The sequence below is a fragment of the Plecotus auritus genome, assembly GCF_963455305.1.
Source record: "Plecotus auritus genome assembly, chromosome: 2".
NCBI classification, from domain to species: domain Eukaryota; kingdom Metazoa; phylum Chordata; class Mammalia; order Chiroptera; family Vespertilionidae; genus Plecotus; species Plecotus auritus.
This window is the reverse complement of record NC_137771.1, coordinates 182,125,902-182,151,148: the sequence shown is the minus strand read 5'-3', so window position 1 is coordinate 182,151,148 and position 25,247 is coordinate 182,125,902. Positions and strand designations below refer to the sequence as shown.

The following is a 25,247-nucleotide window of genomic DNA, read 5'->3' as shown; positions in this document are numbered from 1 at the left end:
TTTTTCCTCTTCAAATCCTTGCATCTGATTACTAAGCCCAATACATAGGATCACCCAGTTGGGGACACCCTGGGAGACTGCAGGGGAAGGTTGTTTTTCTGGAACCTGGGGATCGGAGCGGGGAGTGACCATCAGAGAGCCAGCTCTGAGGCAGCCCACTCCCACAGGCCCGTGGCGAGTGCCACAGGGAAAGAAGGCTCTAACACTGCCTAGAGAGGCCATAGATAGACCCGGAAGTCAATCCAGAAACACTGCCACCCAGGGGCTGAATCACAAATTGACTCTTGTGTAATCAAAAATAAAGGAATACGAGAAATTAAGACACACCGCCTGCTTAAAATCAGGACTGGCTCACAACACCGAAGAGCAGTGGATCGCAGGGAACTGCAATACTGTCTGGACTGAGAAACAGGCGTGCCAAACAGAAAAACAGAGGAAGTGAATGACCTTCACTACTCCACATTTTATTTTTACCTTTTATTTTTTTTATTTTTTTATTTTTTTTAAATTTTCATTTTTTGCATCTTTTAATCAAGAAACTTTTTTTTTCATCACTTGATTTTACCTTTTTAATGATTACATTTTTATTTTCAATCCATATTATTACTACTGCTATTTTATCTTTTTTTTTTTTTAAAGTGTCATTTTATTTTATCTTCATTTTATTTTGGGATTAGGGTTCTACATTCTATTTTTTATCTTTCCTTTAGCATCGTTTTACTCTATCTCAACTCTACCTTTAGGCCATCACTCTCTTCCTAACCTCCCCCTTTTCAGTGTCCTGTTTGTCTTACCCTTTTACTGCTTTAGATTTTCCCTATTCTTTCTGTTTACCCCTTGTTAAAATTTCACCCTACTTACATATCTAATCTCCAATCCCCTGCTCCAAGTCCACATACACCTTTCCCTTCGCTGTCTGAGTTATCCATAAACTTGTCCTTATCTCTGTCCTTTTGTTGTTGTTTGCTTGAATGTAGATTATATCCAATTTTTATGCTTTTTTTGTGAGATTGTTTTGCTTATTCTTCTTTTATTTATTTTTTGTTTGTTTGTTTTGTGCTTCAGCTTTCCCTTGCCTCACTCCATATTAGTTGGTGTTGTAGTTTGTACTAATCCCCAGGCACTTGTTGCTGGCATTTGCTGGGATTAGTGATTGTTCTATTGGAGTTTTATCCCCAATATATATAGTCTGTTCCCCTTTCTCTCTTAGTCAATTTCTTGTCTCTCTTACATTTTTTTTTTCTCTTTACTTTCCCTTTTCCCAATTTCATTTTCACACTCCTTTTTTCTTTTTTTTTCTTTCTTTCTTTTTTCCTCTTCTTCTTTCTCTTCTATCACCTAATTTGCCTTTCTCTGGTGGTCACCTTTATTGGAGGTTATTAATATCGTGAATACATTCCTGTTCAGTGCCTTGTGAGTTGTACCTGGTAGTGCTGTATTTTGTGCCTTTAAATCAACCCAGGAGAGAGAGAACTACATAACCAGACACCCAGAGAAGAGAGACCATGGGGAGACAAAGAAGCAGCCCGCATATGAAAGAAAAGCAGGCATCACCAGAAAAGGAAGTAAACGAAATGGAGGCAAGCAACCTTCCAGAAAAAGAATTCAGAGAAATGGTCATAAGGTGGCTGAAAAGAATGGAAGACAAATTCGACAATATGAGCAAGAACCAAGAGGAAATGAAGAAGAACCAAGAAGAAATGAAAAATGACATCGCTGCTGTAAAGAACTCAATAGAAAGCATCAAGAGTAGACTAGAAGAAGCAGAGGACCGCATCAGTGAGCTAGAAGACAAGATGGAAAAAAATACCCAAGAAAAGCAACTTCTAGAAAAAAAAATTAAAAGGCAGGAGGAGAGTCTAAGGGAATTTTGGGACAACACGAAACAAAACAACATCTGCATAATAGGGGTTCCAGAAGGAAAGGAAGCTGAGCAAGGAATAGAAAACCTCTTTGAAGAAATAATGACAGAAAATTTCCCAGATATAGGGAAGAAAAAACCCACACAAATCCAAGAAGCTCACAGAGTCCCAAGCAAAATGAACCCCAAAAGACCGACGCCAAGGCACATTATAATTAAATTGGCAAACACCAACGACAAAGTAAGAATCTTAAAAGCAGCAAGAGAGAGACAGAAAGTTACATACAAAGGAACCCCCATCAGACTAGCAACTGATTTCTCAACAGAAACTCATCAGGCCAGAAGGGAATGGAATGAAATATACAAAGTCATGCAAAGGAAGGGGCTGAATCCAAGAATACTGTACCCAGCAAGGCTGTCAATCAAAATTGAAGGTGAAATCAGGAGCTTCACAGACAAAAAAGGACTAAGGGAATTTATTACCACCAAACCAGCAATGCAAGAAATGCTAAAGGGTCTACTGTAAAAAAAAAAAAAAAAAAAAAAAAAAAAAAAAAAAAAAGAAAGAAAGAAAGAAACAGGAAGCAAAGAAGTAACACAGGGGTAAAGAATAGGAATGGCGACAAATAAGTACCTATCAATAATAACTTTAAATGTAAATGGATTAAATGCCCCAATCAAAAGACATAGGGTAACAGATTGGATAAGAAAACACGACCCATATATCTGCTGTCTACAAGAAACCCACCTCAGAAAAAAAGACGCACACAGACTGAGGGTGAAGGGATGGAAAAAGGTTTTCCAGGCAAATGGAACTGAAAAAAAAGCTGGGGTAGCAATACTTATTTCTGACAAATTAGATCTCAAACTGAAGGACATAACAAGAGATAAGGAAGGCCATTTCATAATACTAAAGGGAGCAATCCAACAAGAAGAAATAACTCTGGTAAACATATATGCACCCAATACAGGAGCACCCAAATACATAAAAAAACTCCTGGAAGATATCAAGGGAGACATTGACAGCAATACAATCATAGTAGGAGACTTTAATACCCCACTATCACCATTAGACAAATCCTCTAAACAAAACATCAGCAAAGAAACATCAATCCTAAATGACTCACTAGACCAGATGGAATTAATTGACATCTTCAGAACATTTCACCCCAAAGCCACAGAATATACATTCTTCTCAAGCGCACATGGGTCATTTTCAAAGATAGACCATATGTTGGGACATAGGCAAAGTCTCTTCAAATTCAAGAAGATAGAAATCATATCAAGCATCTTCTCAGACCACAGTGGCATAAAACTGGAAATCAACTACAATAAAAACAACCCAAAGAAATCAAACACATGGAGACTAAACAGCATGCTATTAAACCATGACTGGGTTACCAGAGAGATCAAAGAAGAAATAAAAAACATCATGACAACAAATGACAATGAAAACACTACAATCCAAAATCTATGGGACACAGCGAAAGCAGTCTTGAGAGGGAAGTTCATAGCTCTACAAGCCTACTGCAAAAAACAAGAAACAGGGGTAATAAATTACCTAACCCAACAACTCAAAGAGTTAGAAAAAGAGCAACAAGAAAAGCCCAGTGTAAGCAGAAGGAAGGAAATAATAAAGATCAGAGCACAGATAAACGACATAGAGACCAAAGAAACAATACAAAAGATCAACAAAACCAAGAGCTGGTTCTTTGAAAGGATAAACAAGATTGATGAACCTCTAGCCAGGCTCACCAAGAAGCAAAGGGAGAGGACCCAAATAAACAAGATCAGAAATGAAAGAGGTGAAATAACAACAGATCCCGCTGAAATACAAAGGATTGTTAAAAAATACTACGAACAACTCTATTCCAACAAACTGGACAACCTGGAGGAAATGGACATATTCCTAGAAAAATATAACCTTCCAAAACTCAATCAGGAAGAATCTAAACAGCTCAACATGCCAGTAACTATGGAAGAAATTGAAGCAGTCATCAAAGAGCTTCCGGCAAACAAAAGCCCGGGGCCAGACGGCTTCACAGGAGAGTTCTACCAAACATTCAAGGAAGAACTAAAACCTATCCTCCTCAGACTATTCCAAAAAATTCAAGAGGAAGGAACACTTCCAAGCTCCTTCTATGAAGCCAGCATCACCCTAATACCAAAACCAGATAAAGACAACACAATGAAAGAGAATTACAGGCCAATATCCCTCATGAATGTAGATGCCAAAATCCTCAACAAAATTCTAGCAAATAGGATCCAGCAGTACATCAGAAAGATCATACACCATGACCAAGTAGGGTTTATCCCAGGAATGCAAGGATGGTTCAATATCCGCAAATCAATAAATGTGATACATCACATAAACAAATTGAGAGATAAAAATCACATAGTCATATCAATTGATGCAGAAAAAGCATTTGACAAAATCCAACACCCTTTCTTGATAAAAACTCTCAACAAGGTGGGAATAGAAGGATCATACCTCAACATCATAAAAGCTATATATGATAAACCCACAGCTAACATCATACTCAATGGGCAAAAACTAAAACCATTTCCCCTAAGAACAGGAACAAGACAGGGATGCCCACTCTCACCATTCCTGTTTGACATAGTACTGGAAGTATTAGCTACTGCAATTAGACAAGAAGAAGAAATAAAAGGCATCCAAATTGGAAAAGAAGAAGTAAAGCTGTCCTTATTTGCAGATGACATGATATTGTACATAAAAAACCCGAAAGACTCCATCAAAAAACTAACAGACTTAATAAATGAATTCGGCAATGTAGCAGGATACAAAATTAACACCAAGAAATCTATGGCATTTCTATACACCAACAATGAACTTACAGAAAGAGAGACTAAAAAAGCAATCCCATTTTCCATCGCACCAAAAAAATTAAGATACTTAGGAATAAACCTAACCAAGGAGGTAAAAGACCTATATGCGGAAAACTACAGGACACTGAAAAAAGAGATAGAGGAAGATGTAAACAGATGGAAGAACATACCATGTTCATGGATTGGTAGAATCAACATCATTAAAATGTCCATACTACCCAAAGCAATCTATAGATTCAATGCACTCCCCATTAAAATACCAACGGCGTATTTCACAGACCTAGAAAGAACTCTCCAAAAATTCATCTGGAATAAAAAAAGACCCCGAATAGCCACAGCAATCCTGAGAAAGAAGAATAAAGTAGGAGGGATCTCAATACCAGATTTCAAGCTGTATTACAAAGCCACTGTCATCAAAACAGCCTGGTACTGGCACAAGAACAGACATATAGATCAATGGAACAGAATAGAGAATCCAGATATCGACCCAAACCAATATGCGCATTTAATATTTGACAAAGGAGGCATGAGCATACAATGGAGTCAAGACAGTCTCTTCAATAAATGGTGTTGGGAAAATTGGACAGATACATGCAAAAAAATGAAACTAGATCACCAACTTACACCATACACAAAAATAAACTCAAAATGGGTACAGGACTTAAATATAAGACGGGAAACCATAAAAATACTAGAGGAATCCACAGGCAGCAAAATCTCAGACATATGCCAAAAGAACTTTTTCAGTGATACTGCCCCTAGGGCAATGGAAGCCAAACAGAAAATAAACAAATGGGACTACATCAAAATAAAAAGCTTTTGCACAGCAAAAGAAACCATCAACAAAACAACAAGAAACCCCACTGTATGGGAGAACATATTTGCAAATGGTATCACTGATAAAGTTTTAATTTCCAACATCTACAGGCAGCTTATACAACTTAATAAAAGGAAGATAAATGATCCAATAAAAAAATGGGTAACGGACCTAAATAGAATCTTTTCGAAAGAAGACAGAAGGAAGGCCAAGAGACACATGAAAACATGCTCAAAGTCACTAATTATCCGAGAGATGCAAATCAAAACAACAATGCGATACCATCTCACACCTGTCAGAATGGCTATCATCAATAAATCAACAAACGACAAGTGTTGGCGAGGATGCGGAGAAAAAGGAACCCTCGTGCACTGCTGGTGGGAATGCAGACTGGTGCAGCCACTGTGGAGAACAGTATGGAGTTTCCTCAAAAAACTGAAAATGGAACTCCCATTTGACCCAGTAATCCCACTCCTAGGAATATATCCTAAGAAACCAGAAACACCAATCAGAAAGGATATATGCACCCCTATGTTCATAGCAGCACAATTTACAATAGCTAAGATTTGGAAACATCCTAGGTGCCCATCAGCAGATGACTGGATCAGAAAACTATGGTACATCTACACAATGGAATACTATGCTGCCGTAAAAAAGAAGGAATTACTACCATTTGTAGGCACTTGGATGGAATTAGAGAACATTATGCTAAGTGAAATAAGCCAGTCAATGAAAGAAAAATACCACATGATCCCACTCATTTGGGGATAATGAAAAACATTATAAACTGATGAACAAAAAGATAGTTACAGAGGCAGTAAAGCATCAAACAGACTGTCAAATTACAGTGGTAAGGTTAGGGAGAGGTGGGGGAAATAAGAGATCAACTGAAGGACTTATATGCATGTATATAAGAGTAACCAACGGATGCAAAACATTGGGGGGTGAGGGCATGTATGGGAGTGGGGTGGGGGTGGGGGGCAATGGTAAGATATGTACACAGATAATACCTTAATAAAAATTTGGAAAAAAAAAAAAAAATAAAGGTCCAGCCCTAGGTTCGCAGAGCCACAGGAAGCAGATTCCTGTTCTCTTTCCACAGGCCTAACCTAGTTCAGGGCCAGCGGAGTCCCTTGCCTGATGTTCACAAGCCATCTTACATTTCCCTACCTTGCGCCTCTTCTCCTTCAGCTTACTCTGCACTAATGCTTCACTTGATCATGTCTCTCCTTGGTCCCCAAACTTCAAATGTCTCCCCATTTCCAAAACCAAGCTGTGCATCCCAGGCTGAGACTTCAGATCTTCCCTAGGGTGTTCTTTTTCTCTTCCAATTTGTCTGGCTCTCCAGGGACACCAAGTCACTGTTTCCCCCAAACACTACTGTCTTTTTACCTCCTTTCTTTCACAAGTGCAATGCCCCATGCCTGGAATACCTTCCCCTTCTTCAGGTTACACTGCGGAGTAAAAGAGACTTCTTTCCAGGAAAACAATGCAGACACTTCTGAGCGTGGGTGTAGCTGAGAGTCACATGGAAGTTCTGGATCATGGCTGAGAGCAGCAGGCACCCACACCATTGCTGCCTCTTACCAGCTGTGTGACTTAAATCAAAGACCCGAGCTTGGGTAATGGAGGCTGCCAACATTCTTTAGGGGTTACACACCAGCAGGGTCACCTAGAAATGTGGTTCTCAAAATGAATGCAACTTAGAATTATCTGGGGAACTTTAATCCCCCAACCCCAATGATGACTGATTATATTTGAATCTCTGGGGGCGGGACCCAGACATCAGTGTTTTTTGAAACTTCCCACATGACTCCTTGTGCAGCCCACTTTGAGAACCCTTGGTGCAGAACCAGTGCAGGAAGAGCTTGGGCTCCAGAGTCCATCAGAACTGGTTTCAAATCCCAGTCCCTCCATCTCCTAACTCCATCTTGGGTCACACCTTTAAAAAAACAAAACACTTTTAATTTTAGAATTGTTTTGATTAACAGAAAAATTGTAAAGATGGTACATAAAGTTCCCACATAACCTGCATCCAGTCTCCCCTATTGTTAACATCTTACATTAGTTTGGTACATTTATCACAGTTAATAAGCCAATCTATAATAATAAAAGGGTAATATGCTAATTATACTGGACGAAACTGGGGCCAGAGGGAAGCCAGCCGGGGTCCCGGGTGCCTGCTGGTGGCTGAAGGAGGGAACCCTGGGTCCTAGGTACCGGAGGGAAGCCGGTGCCAGCAGCCAGGGGGGAATGAAGGCCTACTTTTGCACGAATTTTTGTGCATTGGGCCTCTAGTACTCATATCTTGTTCCTAACTGAAGTCCATACTTTCTTTTGATTGCCTTTGTTTTTACCTAATGTCCTTTTTCTGTTCCAGGAGGCCATCTAGGGTACCATATCACATTTAGTCATCATGCCTCCTTAGCCTTTGCTTCAGTTTCCTAAGGCTGCCATAACAAAGCACCCCATACTGAATGGCTTAAAACAACAGAAATGCCTTATCTCACAATCTGGAGACTAGAGGTTTGAAATCAAAGTGCTGGCAGAGTCAGGCTCCCTCTGAAACCTGTAGGAAATAATCCTTCCTTGCCTGACCCTAGTGTCTGTGGTCGTCATCAGTTTCTTGGCATTCCTTGGCTTATAGCTACAGGACTTCAATCTCTCCCTCGTTGTCACACGGTGTTCCCTCTTGTGTCTGCTTCTTGTGTCTCCTCTTCTTATGGGGACACTGGTCATACTGGATTAATACTGCAGTATGATCTTGCCTTAACAAATTATATCTGCAAGGAACCTATTTTCTAATAAGGTCACATTTGGATGCATTGAAGATTAGGACTTCAACATATCTTTTGGGGCGATACAATTCAACCCATTACAGGGTCCTCTTGGCTGTGTCAGCTTCTCCACTTTCTCTATTATTGATGCCCTGAACAATTTTTAGGAATATTGGTCAAGTATTTTTAGAATATCCCTCAAATGGGATTTTTCTGATATGTTTCTCATGATTAGACTGGGGTTATGAGATTTGGGGAGGAAGGAAAAAGCACAAAAATGTAGTGCCACTTTCACCATAGCCTATCAAGGCCACATACTATCAACAGGACTCATCACTGTTGATATTAACTGTGGACACCTGGCTAAAGTAGTGTTCAGACAGGTTTTTCCACTATAAAGTTATTCTTCCCCCTCCCCATTTGCATATTGGACCCTTTGAAAGGAAGTCACTATATGCAGCCCACACTTAAGGGATGGAAAGTTATTCCAGCTCCTTTAGAGCAAATAATTCACATAAATTATTTGGCATTCTCCATGGGAGAGTCATCTATTCTCCCCATTTACTTATGTATCCAGAATTTATTCATATAAGTATGTACTCATGGATATTTACTTTATATTTTGAGTTATAATACAATATAATTTTATTTGTTTGGTTACTCAAATTATTCCAGCTTTGGCCATTGGAGCTCTTGACCAATAGGCTTCTGCATCCCTTTGTCATCCCTCCATCATTGCACTTCCTTACATTCTAATCCAAGATGTTTAAGGCTCATCTTGTACCAGAAAAATACCCATACTAGGGCAGGGAACATTTCTTGCTCTAGTCCTGGATCAGCCATTTCTTCAAGGAGTTTCTTTTATTGGAGAAGAGTATTAGAAACCAAAATTGAACACTATGTGTGTTTGTTGCTATGGAGTGTTGCTCTTTCTAAGCTGGGCCATATTTTCAGCCTTGCTCTGCTCCAGTTTGCTCACCTATAAAGTGGGGATAATAATAGTACTAGTATATTCATCACAGGTTATTGGGAGGATTAAATTAGGGAATTGTGTAAGAGCTTAATTTAGTCTCTATCAGATAGTAAGTGATCAAAAATGTTAGTGATTATTTCCCATACAATTTTTTACATGTGAGCTAAGTTTAGTTGCCAAAGTTCTTTTCTATCTGCTCATTTTTCTGAACAACCCTCTGAGAAGGTTTTTCTGCTAGTAGTTTATAGATAGAAAATTAAGTGGACAAGGGAGTCAACTTATGCTGCATTAGAACCTAAGTGTCTAAGTTTCAAGACCTATTCTAGACCCAGATGGGCCACCATCTCTGCCATTTGAGGGGTATGGATTTTACATCCTTGATTCTTGCCTACCTTTGTTTGAAGGACTTCTTGGTGGTATTGATTCTTAGATATCTGTCACCAGAAAATATTAACTCATGGCAGAAAGGAAATACTGTACTCCAATCCATAACAGGCCACTCATAGACACAGTACCGTATTTTCTGAACCAAACAATTGAACACATGATCTGGAAAAAAATTTTTTTCCTATTCTGGGTATGGATGAAATCAAGATATGTAAATTGACGCTGAAAAAGTGGCATCTTGAGATATACTGATAATTTACAGGAACAGTAGGACAAGGTATTTAATCAGAACTGACTGGCAAAACTTAAGACATTTTACTATATTGATAATATGATCTTATCATAGTCTCTCTTTTCATGATACAGTGATCCTAATGAGACACAGACAAATGTTAGGTGAAATGTCAGTGCATGACAACATACAAGCCAAATAGGATGCTTTGACTCAAGGCAGATGTTTATTGGAACAAATGTGTAGTCACCTACAAGAACAACAGCTTCTGTTGCTAATGAAATTGGCATGGTGCTTACTGAAAATAACAACCTTCATGGTATGAAATCATAGCTTTCGCTATAAAAAACTGTCTTCTAGGGAGGTGGGTTTTAGTTGCATAGAAGAGATCTTTGTGTTCATTTTGAAGTTGGAATGGGCTGCATTTGGAGGTAATGAGTTTCCCATCTCCAGAAATGTTCAAGAAAGGGTCATGAAATTAGACAAGATGGTCCTTACAGACACTCTAATCCTCTGCCTCTGACTCTGTGAGAGATTTCAGGTTCTTGGACCTTGGCAGTAGTGCAGGGGCTGATACAGCCTTACACAGCACAGTCAGACATCTGCTCACAAATAAGGGTGAAGTTGAAATTGGGATAACAGATGGGATAAACTATGTCCAGCCATAAGTCAGTACAGATATCCCCATGTTTTGAAAGTTTGCTTTACCTCACTTCGCTTTCACAAAAGATGTACATTAGCACCTGCTTCATAGAGAATTTTCACTTTTGAGAAAAAAGGTGAAAAGCAAAATTAGCGTTAAGCATTTGTTTTGCAGCAGCTGCTATCGAAGTAGCGAGAGTGCTCCCACTAAGCTTCTTCTGGGAATCACACGGAGCACCTCAGCATCTGGGCACCACAGCTCTGCACTGTGTCTGTGAGCATCCGTTACTTTACCTCCATTTATTTTATGCATCTGTTAGCAATATGTGTCCTAAGGTAATGGTTTCTTCACTTTACACTATTTTGACTTCTGAGGGTTTCATAGGAATGCTCTCCTTTTGATTAGTGGAGGGAAACCAGTATTTGCATACAAATCCTAAGGCCAAGACACATTGTTGTCTCACTTTAAAGAGAAAGTCCCTTTAATTATTGGTCTGCTTCCAGACTCAGAACATTGCCATTTTTGTGAAAGAAGATAGTGTAATCTGAGGAAAGCCCGAGGGACATTTACTCTGTTCTCCTTCCACCTGGAAGGCCTCCCTGTCTCACCTGTGGAAGTGCCCACCCTCCTCAAGGTTCAGCTCCAGCACCATATCCTCTGGGATGCCTTCCTGATGCTTCCCCCTCCAATGTCTCCATGCTGCTCCCACACATCGCAGTGGGCGGGGTTCATTCTGATCATGGTGGTCACCTGTGTATGCCAGTTCCCTCTGTTGGAGCTCCTAGAAGGTAGGAGGCATATTTCCCTCATCTCAGTAGTCTCTGGGGCAGTCAGCACTGTCTGGCAGTACTGTGAGTCAGAGAAGTATGGAGTTTTGGAATGACTTAGGGCAATTCCAAACTTTGTATCACACTTCTTTTTTGGTGTATGAAACAGAGCTCCAGCTTGCTTGACAAATGTCTGCTGGAGTTGGGTACTACTGTGATCTTCCCTTTATAGAATAAACTGCAGGGCACAGAGAGGTAGGAAGACCAGCACACAGAACCAGAAGTAGCTCAGCTGGCATGGCTCAGTGGTCAAGTGTCGACCTATGAACCAGGAGATCATGGTTCAATTCCTGGTCAGGGCACATGCCCTGGTTGTGGACTCGATCCCCAGTGTGGGGTGTGATTCTCTCTCATCACTGATCTATCTCTCTTTCCCTCTCCCTTCCTCTCTGAAATCAATAAAAATATATTTAAAAAAAAAAAAGAAGCAGAAGCAGGCTGTGAACTGGTGCTCCTGAGCATTCAGCTTAGGACAGTGGTCGGCAAACTGCAGCTCGCGAGCCTCATGAGGCTCTTTGGCCCCTTGAGTGTGGCTCTTCCACAAAATACCATGGCCTGGGGAGTCTATTTTGAAGAAGTGGCGTTAGAAGAAGTTTAAGTTTAAAAAATTTGGCTCTCAAAAGAAATTTCAATCATTGTACTGTTGATATTTGGCTCTGTTGACTAATGAGTTTGCCGACCACTGGCCTAGGACATAGTGTCCATAAGTCTCATTCCTTGTATCTTCTTTCAGCAAGAGACCCTGAATGACTTTAGCAGCTGCAGAGCAGGTCAAGAACTGAAATCTCCCATGAAGACCAAAATTGATAGGACCAAACAAGGACTTGGGGCTTCTGATCCCCAGAAAGGCTTAAATCTCAGGTTCTGGAGGGGATGAGGTCTCTGGGAGCTTCCTGAGAGAGGAGTTGGCTCTCTAAGGGGATTCTGTGTGGGAAACACTTATGACCATGTGGGGATAGGGTAAGGAACAGGGGTGAGGAATCAGAAGAAGGGCTGCATGGGGTAAGCTGTAGACACAGGGAGGGAAGGTTCAGGGGTCTGAGTCTAGTCTCTCAGAGCTGACCTTGTGCAGCTCAGGTTCTCAGGAAGGGAAGGAGGTTGGGGCCTAGAGCAGATGCTCTGCTTAGTAAAACGGGAATATCCCTTGACTAACATTTTGGCTGAGCTATGTCTTTGAGAACCAGGGTTTGGTGTTGCTGCAGCAGCAGTATTTTCTGTCAAAACTCTATTGAACCTTAAGGTAATTTTGGCCTTTTGGTTACTTTGGCTTTAACTCACCAAGAAAAAAATGGCTCCACTGGATCCTGGATTGTCAGAGCTGGGAGGGTCCTTTGGGATGAGGGGAAGGGACTTCCTTAGAGCCACACAGGGAGCTAAGGGCAGAGCTGGTTCTAGAACCTGGTGTCTGGCTTCTCTGTCAACCATTCCCAGTCTCCCTCCTTGCCCTGCTTCTCACAGGCACTCTCACAATTTGGTGTCTAGCTCATGCATTGCTTTAGGACATGCTATAGGACTAAGAACCTCTCTCTTTTACATTTTTAGTGGGGGGCAGGGATTGGGGCTTGGAAAGGTGCATGGTAGCAAAGAAGCATAGGGCATTTGGGGGCAGATGAAAGAGATAGTTAAGGTTGAGAGAAAGGGTACACACTGATCAGACCTAAGCCCCAGCCAGGATTTGTAAGAAAATTTTGCCTGCCTGGTAGATATATTCCGCTAAGTCATATTTACTGAACACTTACTTTATGCCTGCACTGTGCTAAGTGCTATGTATATATTAATTAATTAGATTCTCATCAAACTTTTATGAGGTAGGTAAGGTATGCCATTTCCAGAATATGGACAAAGAAACTGAGGTTTAAAGGGGTGAAGTCACCTGAGCATTGTTGTAAAACTTGTAAGTGATGGAGGCTGGGTTCAGCCCTGTGTTCTGATCACTCAGCTACTCTGCTTCTTAAAAGAGAGTGAAAAGGGGGCTGAGATGCCTCCATTATTGGCTAGGAATGGATGGGCTGAATGAGGCAGGTGAAGGGTGAAGGTGTCTTGTGTCAAGTAATTATCCTCTTCCGCTGACTGACCATGGACAGGTGGTGGAAAACTGAATTCAATTCTTCATACTGGTGACTCTCTGGATCCAGTTCTTGTTGCTGTAGACGGAGGAATATACTCCATAGAGGTCCTTCTTTCCACAGTCCTTGCCCCAGGACACTGTGCCCACCAGGTACCACTGGCCTGTCTCTTTATCCAAGGTCACCATGGGACCTCCTGAGTCACCCGCACAGGCATCCTTCCCCCCTAAATATAAAAAAAGAGATGCAGGTCAAAGTAACCTGTCCCCTTCCCTAGCCCCAAATCCAAAGGAGCCTCTCTCTTCCCACCGCTAACTTGTAGTTCAGAGAATTGGGCACGAGGGGGTGCAAGCAGATCATTTGACTCAAACATGGGCTCTGAGTAGTTCCAGGTGAGGCCTCCTCAGAGCTCAGTGATTTTAGAAAGTGCCAGTTAAGGATTCTTGTATTTCACAGGTGAAAAGGTGAACTTAGAGAAGGGAGTAATGGAAATTTTTTAGCATTCTTCTCTCCAACGTCATTTCTCTGGCAGAACCCTCCCTCTCGTGAACTTCCTCCCCTCCACCCCTTTCCTGTTTATCCTCCCAGACTCCCAGGTGTTCTGCCCTTCCATTCCTGGGCTCTGCACCACTTCAATGCATGAGTTAGACACCAAATTATTATATACCAGTCTCTTGACTTACCTTCCTTGAACCCAGCACAGATCATGTCCCTGGTCACTTTCTTCTTCAGTGGGGCATAGGCCTCCTGGCAGGTGCGGTGATCAACAATTGGGATTTCAATCTGAAATACAAGGCCATCATTGGTCCCCACTCCTGGCTGAGGAATCCTTGCTGTTCTGACACCCCCTACAGCTGGCTGCTCCCCAGCTGGATGAGCTTGGAACTACCTTAGACCTAGTCTCAGAAATTGCCCTATGGTGCAGGTGAAGAAATACTGAATGGAGAATCAGCAGATCCATGATCAGGTATAGTCTCAGTAATAAACTTGCTGTGTGACTTTGGGAAAGTCATTTGCCCTCTTTGAGTTTTAGTTTTCTCATCTATAAACTGGTGATCATACTTCCCCAGCAAATGCATTATTTCAAATATGGCACTGTATGCAAAATCTATGGTCAGTCTTCTTTCCCCCATCCCTACCATTACTGGCTGTGGGGCCTAAGGCATGTGGCTTAATCCCTGTTTTTCAGACCTCTGTGACTCTGTTCACTCATCTGAACAATGGAAGTCACAATATTTGACATACTAACCACAGAGACTGTGGTGGAAAACTGAATTCAGTTCAAAGAGGAGATGAATGAGCAGATAGATGATGCTTTGTAAACTATGAATGCTGTATAAATATTAGTACTGTAGGGTTACTGATGCTCACCTTGCAGCAAGCATTTACTTACGTTCTCCCTCACTACAGTATGAGCTTCTAGATACTAGGTCTGTATCTTGCCCATTTCTATATTATGTAACTTGGAGCATAGTCAGTATGTGTGTGTGTGTGTGTGTGTGTGTGTGTGTGTGTGTGTGTGTGTGTGTGTATCCTAGAGGGCCGATGCACGAAATTTGTGCAAGAGTAGGCCTTCCTCACCCTGGCTGCTGGCACCGGCTTCCCTCCAGCACCCGGGATTCAGGCTTTCCTTGGGCCACTGGCCGGTACCCAGAACTTGGGCTTCCCTCGCAGCCCCAGCTTCCTCTGGACGGTTGTCCGGTCTAATTAGCATATTATGCTTTTATTATTATAGATTTTGCATTGAGGTGATAAATTGATACCTGAAAGTAAGGTGTTGTCATTATCATTATCATTATCCTTGATCAGGTTGGAGCTAAATGTTAGCATCGATGTGTGGACTAACACAAGGAAACCTATGAGTTTAGTTCAGCCAAACCAATAACTGAATGGGTCTTATGGTCCCCAAATACAGGTTCTGTTGGCCTTTGCTGGGAAGGGACCAGAGGACATTCAGGTCGTTCTTGGGCTATGGCCTTCCCGGATAAGTGGGGAGAGGAAATCAGGGCAGGGCGGTTGTGAGCACATATCTTCAGAAAACTGTTAAGTGCCTGACTGGCCTTTATTTATTGTTTAGATGTTACTGCCTCTGGGAAGTCCTCCTGAGCCCCTAAGACAAGGTCATATGTCCCATTATACATTCAGGAACATTCCACATTTCTCCATCATCACATTTATCACATTGGTAACTACTGTCTGTATTTCCCACTTGACTATCAGCCCAAGGAGTCCTGGAACCAGATCTGTCCTTTTATCCCTCAGCATACCTAGTAGCTAGTACAATGTCGAGTCCATGGGAGGCACCAAATAATCACCTGGGATTTAATGAACGAAGAGTGAATGGTTGTTGCAAATTTGAAAATTTAAAGTACTTAAAATAACATATGTTGAAGGATTTAGAAACTAGCTGTGGCAGTCATAGAACCTGGTAATATCAGAGCCAGGCAGCTTTTGGAGGACATCAAGTGTTGTCCCTGACTTTGCAGCTTGAGATACTCAATTATAGTCTACAGGGGCAAATTACTTGTTTAAGATCACCCAGAAAGTTAGCAGGAGTTAGGACTAGGAGCCATGGTTCCTTACTTCTAGTTCAGTGTTCTTTTATGTAATGACTAGAGGCCCAGTGCACGAAATTTGTGCATGTGGGAAGGGGTTCCTCAGCCCAGCCTGCACCCTCTCGCAATCTGGGACCACTGGCTCCTAACCATTCACCTGCCTGCCTGCCTGATCACCCTTAACCACTCTGCCTGCCTGCCTCATCGCCCCTAACCACTCACCTGCCTGCCTGCCTGATCACCCCTAGCCACTCTGCCTGCCTGCCTCATCTCCCCTAACCACTCACCTGCCTGCCTGATTGTCCCTTACCCCTCTGCCTGCCTGCCTGATCACCCCAAACCACTCTGCCTGCCTGCCTGATCGCCCCTAACCGCTTCTGCCTTGGCCCCCGCTGTGGGGGGGACGTTCGGAATGACGTCTGGAAGGTTGTTCAGCTGTCTGGTCTAATTAGCATATTACGCTTTTATTATTATAGATGTGAATGTGAAATTCTAAATGCAACAGTTAAGTTCGTTATTGCAAGGACTGCAGCTCTCAAGAGCCTATCCTTTGGCTCATTCTTGTTTAATCTGCTATGTGAGTCTTTATTCTGTAGAGATGGACCATCCTTTTGGGTGTCCAAGCCTGCTATTTTCTGCAAGAATTTCCATGAGCTGAGCCTTTAATAAGCTACAGAAACAGTCAACAATGTTTAGAGACTAGAGACCCATGACATGCAGAACAAACAGATCAAGCTTGATGGGATTCAAAGTGTCAGTGAACTTTGAGGTGTGTGCTCGAGCGCCTCTGGTGTCTTTCTCAACCACTCTCTGCTCCAGCCTCCATGTCCCAAAAGGGAAACATGGAGCAGGAAGGTCTCATGCGGGGCAGGGGTGTCACTCTCTGTAGGGCATAAGTTAAACTTTACCTCCATCAGGGTCTCTGGGAACCTTTGCAAGAACTGCTTCCCCCAGCCACTGACGATGACCATAGTCCCTGGAGGAGAGAAGACACAGTGGGAGAAGAGAGGCTGTTTGTGGGCTTTTCAGAAGGTTGCATCTTGCAGCCCATCATCCTCTGCTTGAGAAGGAAGGGTTGAATTTGCCCCCTCAGAGAAAGCCAGCTTGGTGAGGAGGAAGACTGCTGGGTTGGAGGTAACCTGCAACAGAGGTCTAGGCATTTGTTTCTATGAATCATTAGCTGATTTGTTTAGTTGTCCATTCTCTCCCACTCCCAACTAGCATGGAACCTAGGCTCCATGACAGCAGTCCTCTCATCTATCTTATTCACTGCTGTATCCCTATGCCTGCAACAGTACTGGCACATAGTAGGTACTCAATCAGTAATTGTGGAAAAAATAAAAAGTCCTGCGTATTGAAGGGTCCCAGGTTTGATTCTGGTCAAGGGCATGTACCTTGGTTGCGGGCACATCCCCAGTAGGGAGTGTGCAGGAGGCAGCTGATCGATGTTTCTAACTCTCTATTCGTCTCCCTTCCTCTCTGTAAAATATCAATAAAATATATTTTTTTTAAAAAAAGTCCAGCTTAGTCCACAATATGCATGCTGCCTTTAGCAAGCCCTCACTCCTCCCTCCCATTATGAGCCTCAATTTCTTTATCCATAAAATGAAGAGGCTGGGCTTGATATTCTCTAACCGCCCCCCCCCCCCAGCTCTGTTATTCTAGAAGTCTATGAAGTTGGCATATCTCAGAGTGATGTTGAACTGGGTTAAACACTGATAGAACACTTTTTTCTTATTTGAAGAAAAGCCTGGATCCTGAATACAGCACTGGGCTTTACATTGAAAAACCTAGATTTTAGGCCCCAGATCTGCTTCTTACAAGCTAGATCTTGAGTAAGTCACTTCACCTGGCTGACCCTCAGTTTTCTCATCTGGAAAATGGGACTATAATACCACCTCACAAAACTTTTATAAGTGGTAAATAAGTTAATGAATGTAAAGCAACTATATATGGTAGGCGTGCCTTTCCTATTGGCTTACTCTACCTAATACTTCTCAAATTCCATTCAGCCATTTTTTATAACTTCTTTGAACTGAAGGAGTTTAGCTGTAACATGGCATCCCTGAACTTCTAACAGAATAAAAGGGAAGCTAACTGCCCTGGTGGGACTCTCACTCTGTGTTGGATACATTTGAATATAGTATTTCATTTAAATATAATGACCACCCCATGGGGTATTATCCTCAGTGTAGAGGCAAGGGATTTGAGGTTCAGCAACTTCCTCAAGGTCAACCAGTTAGGAAATGTAGCATGGGGAGTGAGTCTATGCTGTGATAAATCTATTGTCCCTCAGTTCCAAACTTACCCTTCTATACTCTGTTTTGTAACCTTACAGATGAATTGGCACTTCTGCTTTTTCAGGGGGATCCTGAAAATAGGGGGCACTTCCAGGAAGGCTTGCCGTTACTGTTGACATCACCCCCGCTCCCCAGTGGTTTCTTACCCCAGCAGTGGTGCTTGGTTCCAGCTGTTTCCCTAATGGGGCCTCTTCCACAGGAGTCAGAGTTCTTGCTCCACAGGGTCCCTGTCCAGGCTTCTAGGTTCTATAACTCCAACCTCTTCCCTTTGTCCCTCCAGCCCAGGAGTGGTAGTTTCTTCCTGCAAGTACTATCTCTATTATCTCAGCATTCCCCTGTTACTTCTCCAGTCCTCCAGCACCCTAATATTAGATTCTCTCTGTAACAATAACTAGTCTAGTTTCTGTTTCCCCATCTGGACTCTGGCTGATAAAGTACTTCCTATTAACTATGTGCCACCTTGGAAACCAGCCTGACAGTTGTTTTAGGGAAGGCAGCTGAGGAATCATGCAGACATTGTCAGCTGGCTTCGTTGGCACCAGAGCCTCACCAACGTTGGAGAAGAAGTCTCTTTGGAGGCACCTGCTCTTCTGCAGAGGTGGGGACAGGGGTGGGGAGAGGTACCTTCCTCCAGGGTACTCTCTGGGAGACAGATGGGCATCACAAAGTCATTCAGCACCGGGCCCTTTGACAGCTCCACCAGAGCCACGTCGTTCTCAAATGTGTTGGGGTCATACTGGGGATGGAGAAAGATGTGTTTGACCCCGAGATGCTGTTCAGTCTTGTCTGACCGGTGTCTCCAGTGTTTACCTGGGCAAGAAGAAGGCACATGAGGCATGGAGGCACAGAGGATAAGGTCACACTTTACTCCCTGTCAGCCCTCTGTCTCATCCAGTCCACGTTTCCAGCCTTAACTCTTTTATTCATCTTTTCCCAGCAATCCTGTCCTACCTGCTCTTCCCCATGTATTCTCATGGGCTTCCACTTCTATCTTTCTTCATAAGCTGATCTCATTGATTTATAATACTCATTCCAAAGTTCATCACCACATGTTCAAATCATATAAGCACCCTTCTGGATCATGTGCTGCCTCCTCCATGAAGCCTCTCCAATTCTTGAGTTTGATTTTTTAGTAAGAAGTCTTTTCCCTATGAACTCCCATGACATTTTATGTTTTTCTCCTATAGAACTTACTGCTTTTTCTCTTATACTAGAAGTCTCTATGCTTATATTTCATTCTTTTATTAGACTGTAAGCTCCTTATGAGCAGGAACTAGGTCTTAATTATGCTGTGTCCTTAGATCCTGGCCTAGTGTCAGTAGGGAACTAAATTGAAGCAGCTGGTGGTATTGGGGATGGAATTATATGTGTATGACTCACTTGAAAGCATAGATTCATAGAAGCATGAAGTGTCTTTAGAATTTATCTAGATGGGCTCTTTATTTCCCCATTATAAAACTGAGGCCTAGACTTCAATGACTTGCTCATGGTCCCTGCCCCTGGAAATCATTGCCTTGAGCTTAGACTCAGGTCCCTGGACTCCAGTCCCAACTGGTTCTTCATCCCAGGGGTCCTGCCCTGAGGAAAGATTGAGTGGACACACCCCATTCCCAGAACCACAACTGGCTTCAAGAATCACCTTGTTCCTCACTCACCCATGATGATTTTGAAGTCAGAAGGGCTGAGCAGGTAAAAGTCATGGAGGATTGGGTCCTCTGGATCGAGCGAATGGTGGAGGCAGTGAGCCGCCGTCAAAATCCAGTTGGAGCCTGACAACAGAATTGTGTACACACACTGCCCTGGACTGCCCCAACCTGTCTCAACCTGAGGCCTTCAGATTACTCTAGGGCAGTGGTCGGCAAACCGCAGCTCGCGAGCCACATACGGCTTGTTGGCTCCTTGAGTGTGGCTCTTCCACAAAATACCACGGCCTGGGCAAGTCTATTTTGAAGAAGTGGCATTAGAAGAAGTTTAAGTTTAAAGAATTTGGCTCTCAAAAGAAATTTCAATCATTGTACTGTTGATATTTGGCTCTGTTGACTAATGAGTTTGCCGACCACTGCTCTAGGGCACCCTTTGCCATTGCATTTCAAAGCCTCAAGTCAGACACTCATATTCTAATCTGAAGATGAGAAGTTGAATCTGCGGTTTTATCTGCCTATTCCAACCAAAGCTAAGGCTGAACATCTTTAACAGGGTTTCAGCGCCCCCTTAAACCCAAAGGGTTGGTGAGCTCCAGACAGGCCAAAGTGAGTCCACAAAAAACCCTTGTGCTCACTGGCTACTCCTCTGGCCTTGTGGTTCCTGGCCCAGCATCAACAGCCCCATCTGGAAATGGATTATAAATGCAGATTCTCAGGGCACCACCTCAGACCTATTGAAGCAGAATCTGCCTTCAGTAGGGAAATCTGGGAATGTTAACAAGATCCTCAGGTAATTCCTAGGCACACTGAGGTTGTAAAAGCACTGACATATCATGCTGCTTCCCAACTGTGGATGTGCATTAGAACCACCTGGAGAATTAAAAAAAAAAAAAAAATAATACCTGGGCCTGAAGCCAGACAAGCTAAATTATGGGAGTGTGGCCTAGGCACAAATATGTTTTAAAGTTCCCCAGATGATTCTACTGCCACCACTGCTCTGATCCTAACCTCTCATTTTATATATTTGGATCCTGAGGCCTGGAGGAAAGTAGAAATCTATAGGGTCACTCAGAAGGTTAGTAACAGGCCAGGGCCAGACCCTGGGTCTACTAGCCATCAGCTTAGAGCATGTCTTCTATCTCAGCTGTCTTTTCCCCTCAGTGGACTGGTTTCTGCCCTTTGTTTAATATAGGGTCAGGCTTTGGCTCATTCTTTAGGTGAAGCAGATGATAAACTCATAAGTAACTAAAGCTAGAGGCATAACCAGAATGAGCCAAACAGAAAGAAAAGGCACCAGGGTTTTGGGGTGTGGATATCAGATTGGAGTTCAGAGTTCCAGGCAGAGGTACCTTTTTGGAGCAGGTTCCAGGTTCTGCTTGGCCCTCTCAGGAGCAACTATGTGCTCTGGCTGCTGGGTTCTAAATAGAGTTCAATGCAGGCCACTCTCTTTGTCTGGAGGAATTTTTGAGCTCTGTCTACAGTCAGGGACTATTGACCAAATTTCCCATGTGGATAAAATGGGATGGGAGAGCCATCTCAGAGCAAGGCTCTGGAGCATTTAAATGAACCCTGGGGTGTGCAATGGGAAGTCCAGAGATGTGGCGTTGCCTCCCAGCTCTGCAAATACTCTTGGAGTCCCTGAGCCATCGAAATGGTGGTGCTTTCCTTCCTTCCTCTGTCCCTCAGCCCCTTTCCTGCATTCCCTCCCACCCTGCACTCCCTCTACAAAACTGAATGCCAGGAGGAGGAGAGAGATTCTAGATTAGGAGAGCTGTGCAGGGTGGAGCATGGGAGAACTCATACAGTAGTCGAGGATAAAGAAGCAGACTTCTAACATCTTCAAAACATAACATGGAATAAACATGCAGTAGATACAAATAAGCATTGGACATGATTGAACTTAAAATCTCCAGGCTTAAGAAAATGAATTTAATTCTTAAAACTGTGGGCACATAACCCATCTCTCACTCACATTCTAACAAAACCAGCAATGTCTGATGAAGTGGTCTCATGCCTCCACTCTCCCCACTGCTCCTCACCATTACTCTGCTTCTTTTTTGACCCTTCCTTTACTTCTGGTTCCTCTCTGCTTTTCTGTCTTTCCTGATTTCTCCTCACTCTGGGCTATCTCGTGCCCTACCAGCCTCTCTTCCTCTTGTCATATTTGTTTACTTTTATTTTCTCCTTTATCTCTCTCTAGTTCCCTCTCTCTTATTTTCTGGGTCTCTCTCATGGTCTCTATCTTTCTGTCCTCTCTTTGTCCTTCTAGCTCTGTCTCTCTGTCCCTCTCCCTTCTTCTATCCCTTGGTCCTCTCCCCTGCCCATTCCTCACAGGGCTGCCCCTGTCACCTGTAGTCATTCTTTGTGCCTCTTTGGGAGGCTTAATAGGGTGGGAACACTCACCTTTGTGTTTGTGGGAATGTAAGGATCAATTCCTTGAAGAAGAGGGCTAACGCCTGGTTGCCATTTCACATATCCCAGGGTGTCTGACTGCAGCCCTGGTCCAGGCCTGGTACCTGGGGGGATCCCTGGTGGGGAGCTGTCCTCACCTGACTGAACCCTGGAGGAGGTGGGTCAGAGAGAGGCGAGGCCAACAGCCCCAAGAGCTGTATAGGCAGATGTGAACCCATCCAGACCTTCTTCCTCTGTGATGGGATCAAGCCAGGCATTGGCTGCAGACTCCAGAGTGCTATTACTTTTTCTTAGGATGTCAGAGCTGGAATGGATCTTAGGTCATCTGGACCCAATTGCGGCATGAAGGTCTGTCAGCCTTTCCTGTCCTGCTCTTGCTCCCACTCCCACCACATTTAATCCATTACAAAAGCCTGATGATTCTATTTCCCAATGCTTTTGAATCTGCCTCATTGCCATCCCTCGGCCCCTGTCTTCATTCTGAAGCTAATGACTTCCCTCTTGACTACTGCAATAGCTACCTCACTGAACCCTGACCTCCTGAATCACCCTCCTTTTCAATCCACATAGTCTCTGGAGAACTTTCCAGAACATGCTTATAAGTCTGCAATAGAGTTCAGGATAAAATATAAATTCCTAAGTGGGACATTCAAGGCCTTTGTAAGAAAGTTCCCTCACTTCTCCAGGGTGAATTTCCTGGTTTTTTCTGCTTCCCTAGCCTTGGCACACCCTGCCTTTGAGCCATGTCTTGTAATTCATGTTTGAGGGGCTGACTCTCTGATCCTTCCAAGTGCCAGAGACTGACCAGGACTCAGTAGGTGTTTGCTGACTAAAGGAACCAGTTAGAACAGGAACACATATCTCTTGGCCCCAGCTAAGGGCCCTTTCTACAACACTATACTTTTTGGCCCTGCTACTGGTGTACACAGTGGTTTTCAGTGAAGAAATGTTGATCAATCTACCTTTGCTCCCACACTGGTTCCTAATGCTGGGTTCCCCACCCCTTTCACCTTCTCCTTACCTAGAAGGGAGCCTCCACAGAAGGGCTGCCCATTCGGGTGTGACAGCATGGCAATCCAGGGGGTGGTTCCCTTGTCGGCCGGGCGTCCATTGAAGATCCTGGCTATCAGATTCCGGGAGAACTTGGGGAGCCCACACACTGTGGCAGCCAGGGGAGAGGGAACATGTCACACTCCTGGCTCCATCCTGTCCTTTGCCAGAGCTACCAGCTCATTACTCTCTGTTAGGAACACCTGTTAATTTTTGATCTCCAAGCATCCATGGCCCCATTCAGTGACAGCATGCCAATTTTTCTCTGGGATCCACTCTTCCCCTATTCCCAGTCCATATATCCTGAGTTGGAATGACTTTATCTCTAGTTTTAGAGGTAGGAATGTGACCCAGACCTGACTAATTCATGCCTCTCATCCTATGGTCACAGCAATTGCTCTGAGGTGAGAATATAACCTTGGCCTGGCCCAATGAAAGCCTGACTTGGGGGATAAGCATTTGAGAAAAAGAGAGAGAAAGAGAGAGAGAGAGAGAGAGAGAGAGAGAGAGAGAGAGAGAGAGAGAATCTTTCTCTGTTGGGGTTGCTAAACTATTGGCTATAAACCCAGATCTGCCAAAGATCACTTCATGGAGAGTCTGCTGAGAATAATGTTACTAGTAGAGAAAAGTGGAACTAGAAGATGAGGAGTGAAGCAAGGGAGAGATTGTATCCTGATATTTGAAACCCTTGATCTAACCATACCTGAAGCCTTTTGGTATAGACTTCAATTATTTGAGTCTATATTTCTCTTTCTCACTAAGCTATTTCTCCCTATTCCTAGAATATACTCAAAGCCCACTGGGTGGGAAGTGCCCCAACCATCCCTCACTCCATCTGCTTCCTCTGTAAACTTTCTTCTCTCTAGAATTAATTCTGGGCTTTGGATCTCCTCACTTCCAAACTCTTGAGGACCTGGCTTTATGGATTCTTATCCCTTTTCTGTATTTTGCAGCTCTCCTTTATCTATGTCTCCAAAACAGGGTTAGGCCTTCTCATCCTAAAATCAAATTTCTACCCTCCCCGAATCCCACTCATTTCAAAGTTTCTCCTATCCTTCCCTTCCATAGCCAAGCTTCTGGGGAGAAGAGGTGACAGTTTCCACATCCTTCCTTCTCCTTTGAGGTGAATTTGGAAGAAGCACCATGTCACAGTGTGCTCTCCACATAACCTTCATGACCCCTCAGTGTCTCAATATGTCACAACACACACAGTCCAAATATCTAGAGGAAAGTAAAAATCTGAAAGGTAATAGAACATAGACATGGTAATCCTTGAAACCAGCTACATATAAAGTTTTACACATAGTTTAGGATTGTTTCAGTTCCCAATGGTGTAGAAAGCATGACATTGTCATTATAATACAAACTCCAAACCAAGGCACAGCATGAGTGCATCCCATGGCCAGTCCTCACTAACAGGCTAGCTTGTGCTACCCCCACACCCACATCTGCACTATTTCTATGCCTAGACACCAAGCCCCGCTGAACACACTGCTTAAATGTTTTAAAACTCCCTGCCCACACATCTGTGTTATCATAGCCCTAGGTTTGGTGGATTTTCACCATTTCCCTCCAGACTGATTGCAGTAGCTTCCCAACCTGTTTCTGTAGCTCTGCAAACCGCGCCCCCGCCAAGCCACTTTCCACACTATTCTGCCCACCTTCAGGCTTGCTGATTCAGAATTTCCCAGGGGGGACCAAGGAATCTGAATTTCTAACAAGCATCCCAGGTGATAATGATATACCCCAAAGTACAGAGTCACTAGTTTCAGGACAGAGTGCAAACATAGAATGGCTTTCAAGACTCTTTCCACTCTCCCTTAATTCCCACTGCTCTCAATCTATTCATGCACA

General features: G+C 43.3%; 1 protein-coding gene across 3 annotated transcripts in view; it reads right to left on the bottom strand.

The window, feature by feature from the left end:
- Nucleotides 1-7,234: 7,234 nt before the first annotated feature.
- Nucleotides 7,235-25,247, bottom strand: part of MASP1 (MBL associated serine protease 1) — a gene marked incomplete at its 5' end in the record, with an annotated part of 66,114 nt that continues 48,101 nt past the window's right edge. Inside the window, 7 exons of one of the 3 annotated variants that reach the window (XM_080657926.1) lie at nt 7,235-7,470; nt 13,443-13,659; nt 14,117-14,216; nt 16,897-16,964; nt 18,913-19,098; nt 19,944-20,057; nt 23,365-23,502. In XM_080657926.1, the coding sequence (XP_080514052.1) occupies nt 13,469-13,659; nt 14,117-14,216; nt 16,897-16,964; nt 18,913-19,098; nt 19,944-20,057; nt 23,365-23,502 (797 nt within the window). In that variant the 3' untranslated portion in view covers nt 7,235-7,470; nt 13,443-13,468. Of the gene's footprint in view, nt 7,471-10,996; nt 11,322-13,442; nt 13,660-14,116; nt 14,217-16,896; nt 16,965-18,912; nt 19,099-19,943; nt 20,058-23,364; nt 23,503-25,247 lie in introns of those variants that run through there. The other 2 variants (XM_080657927.1, XM_080657928.1) reach the window with 2 other exon arrangements.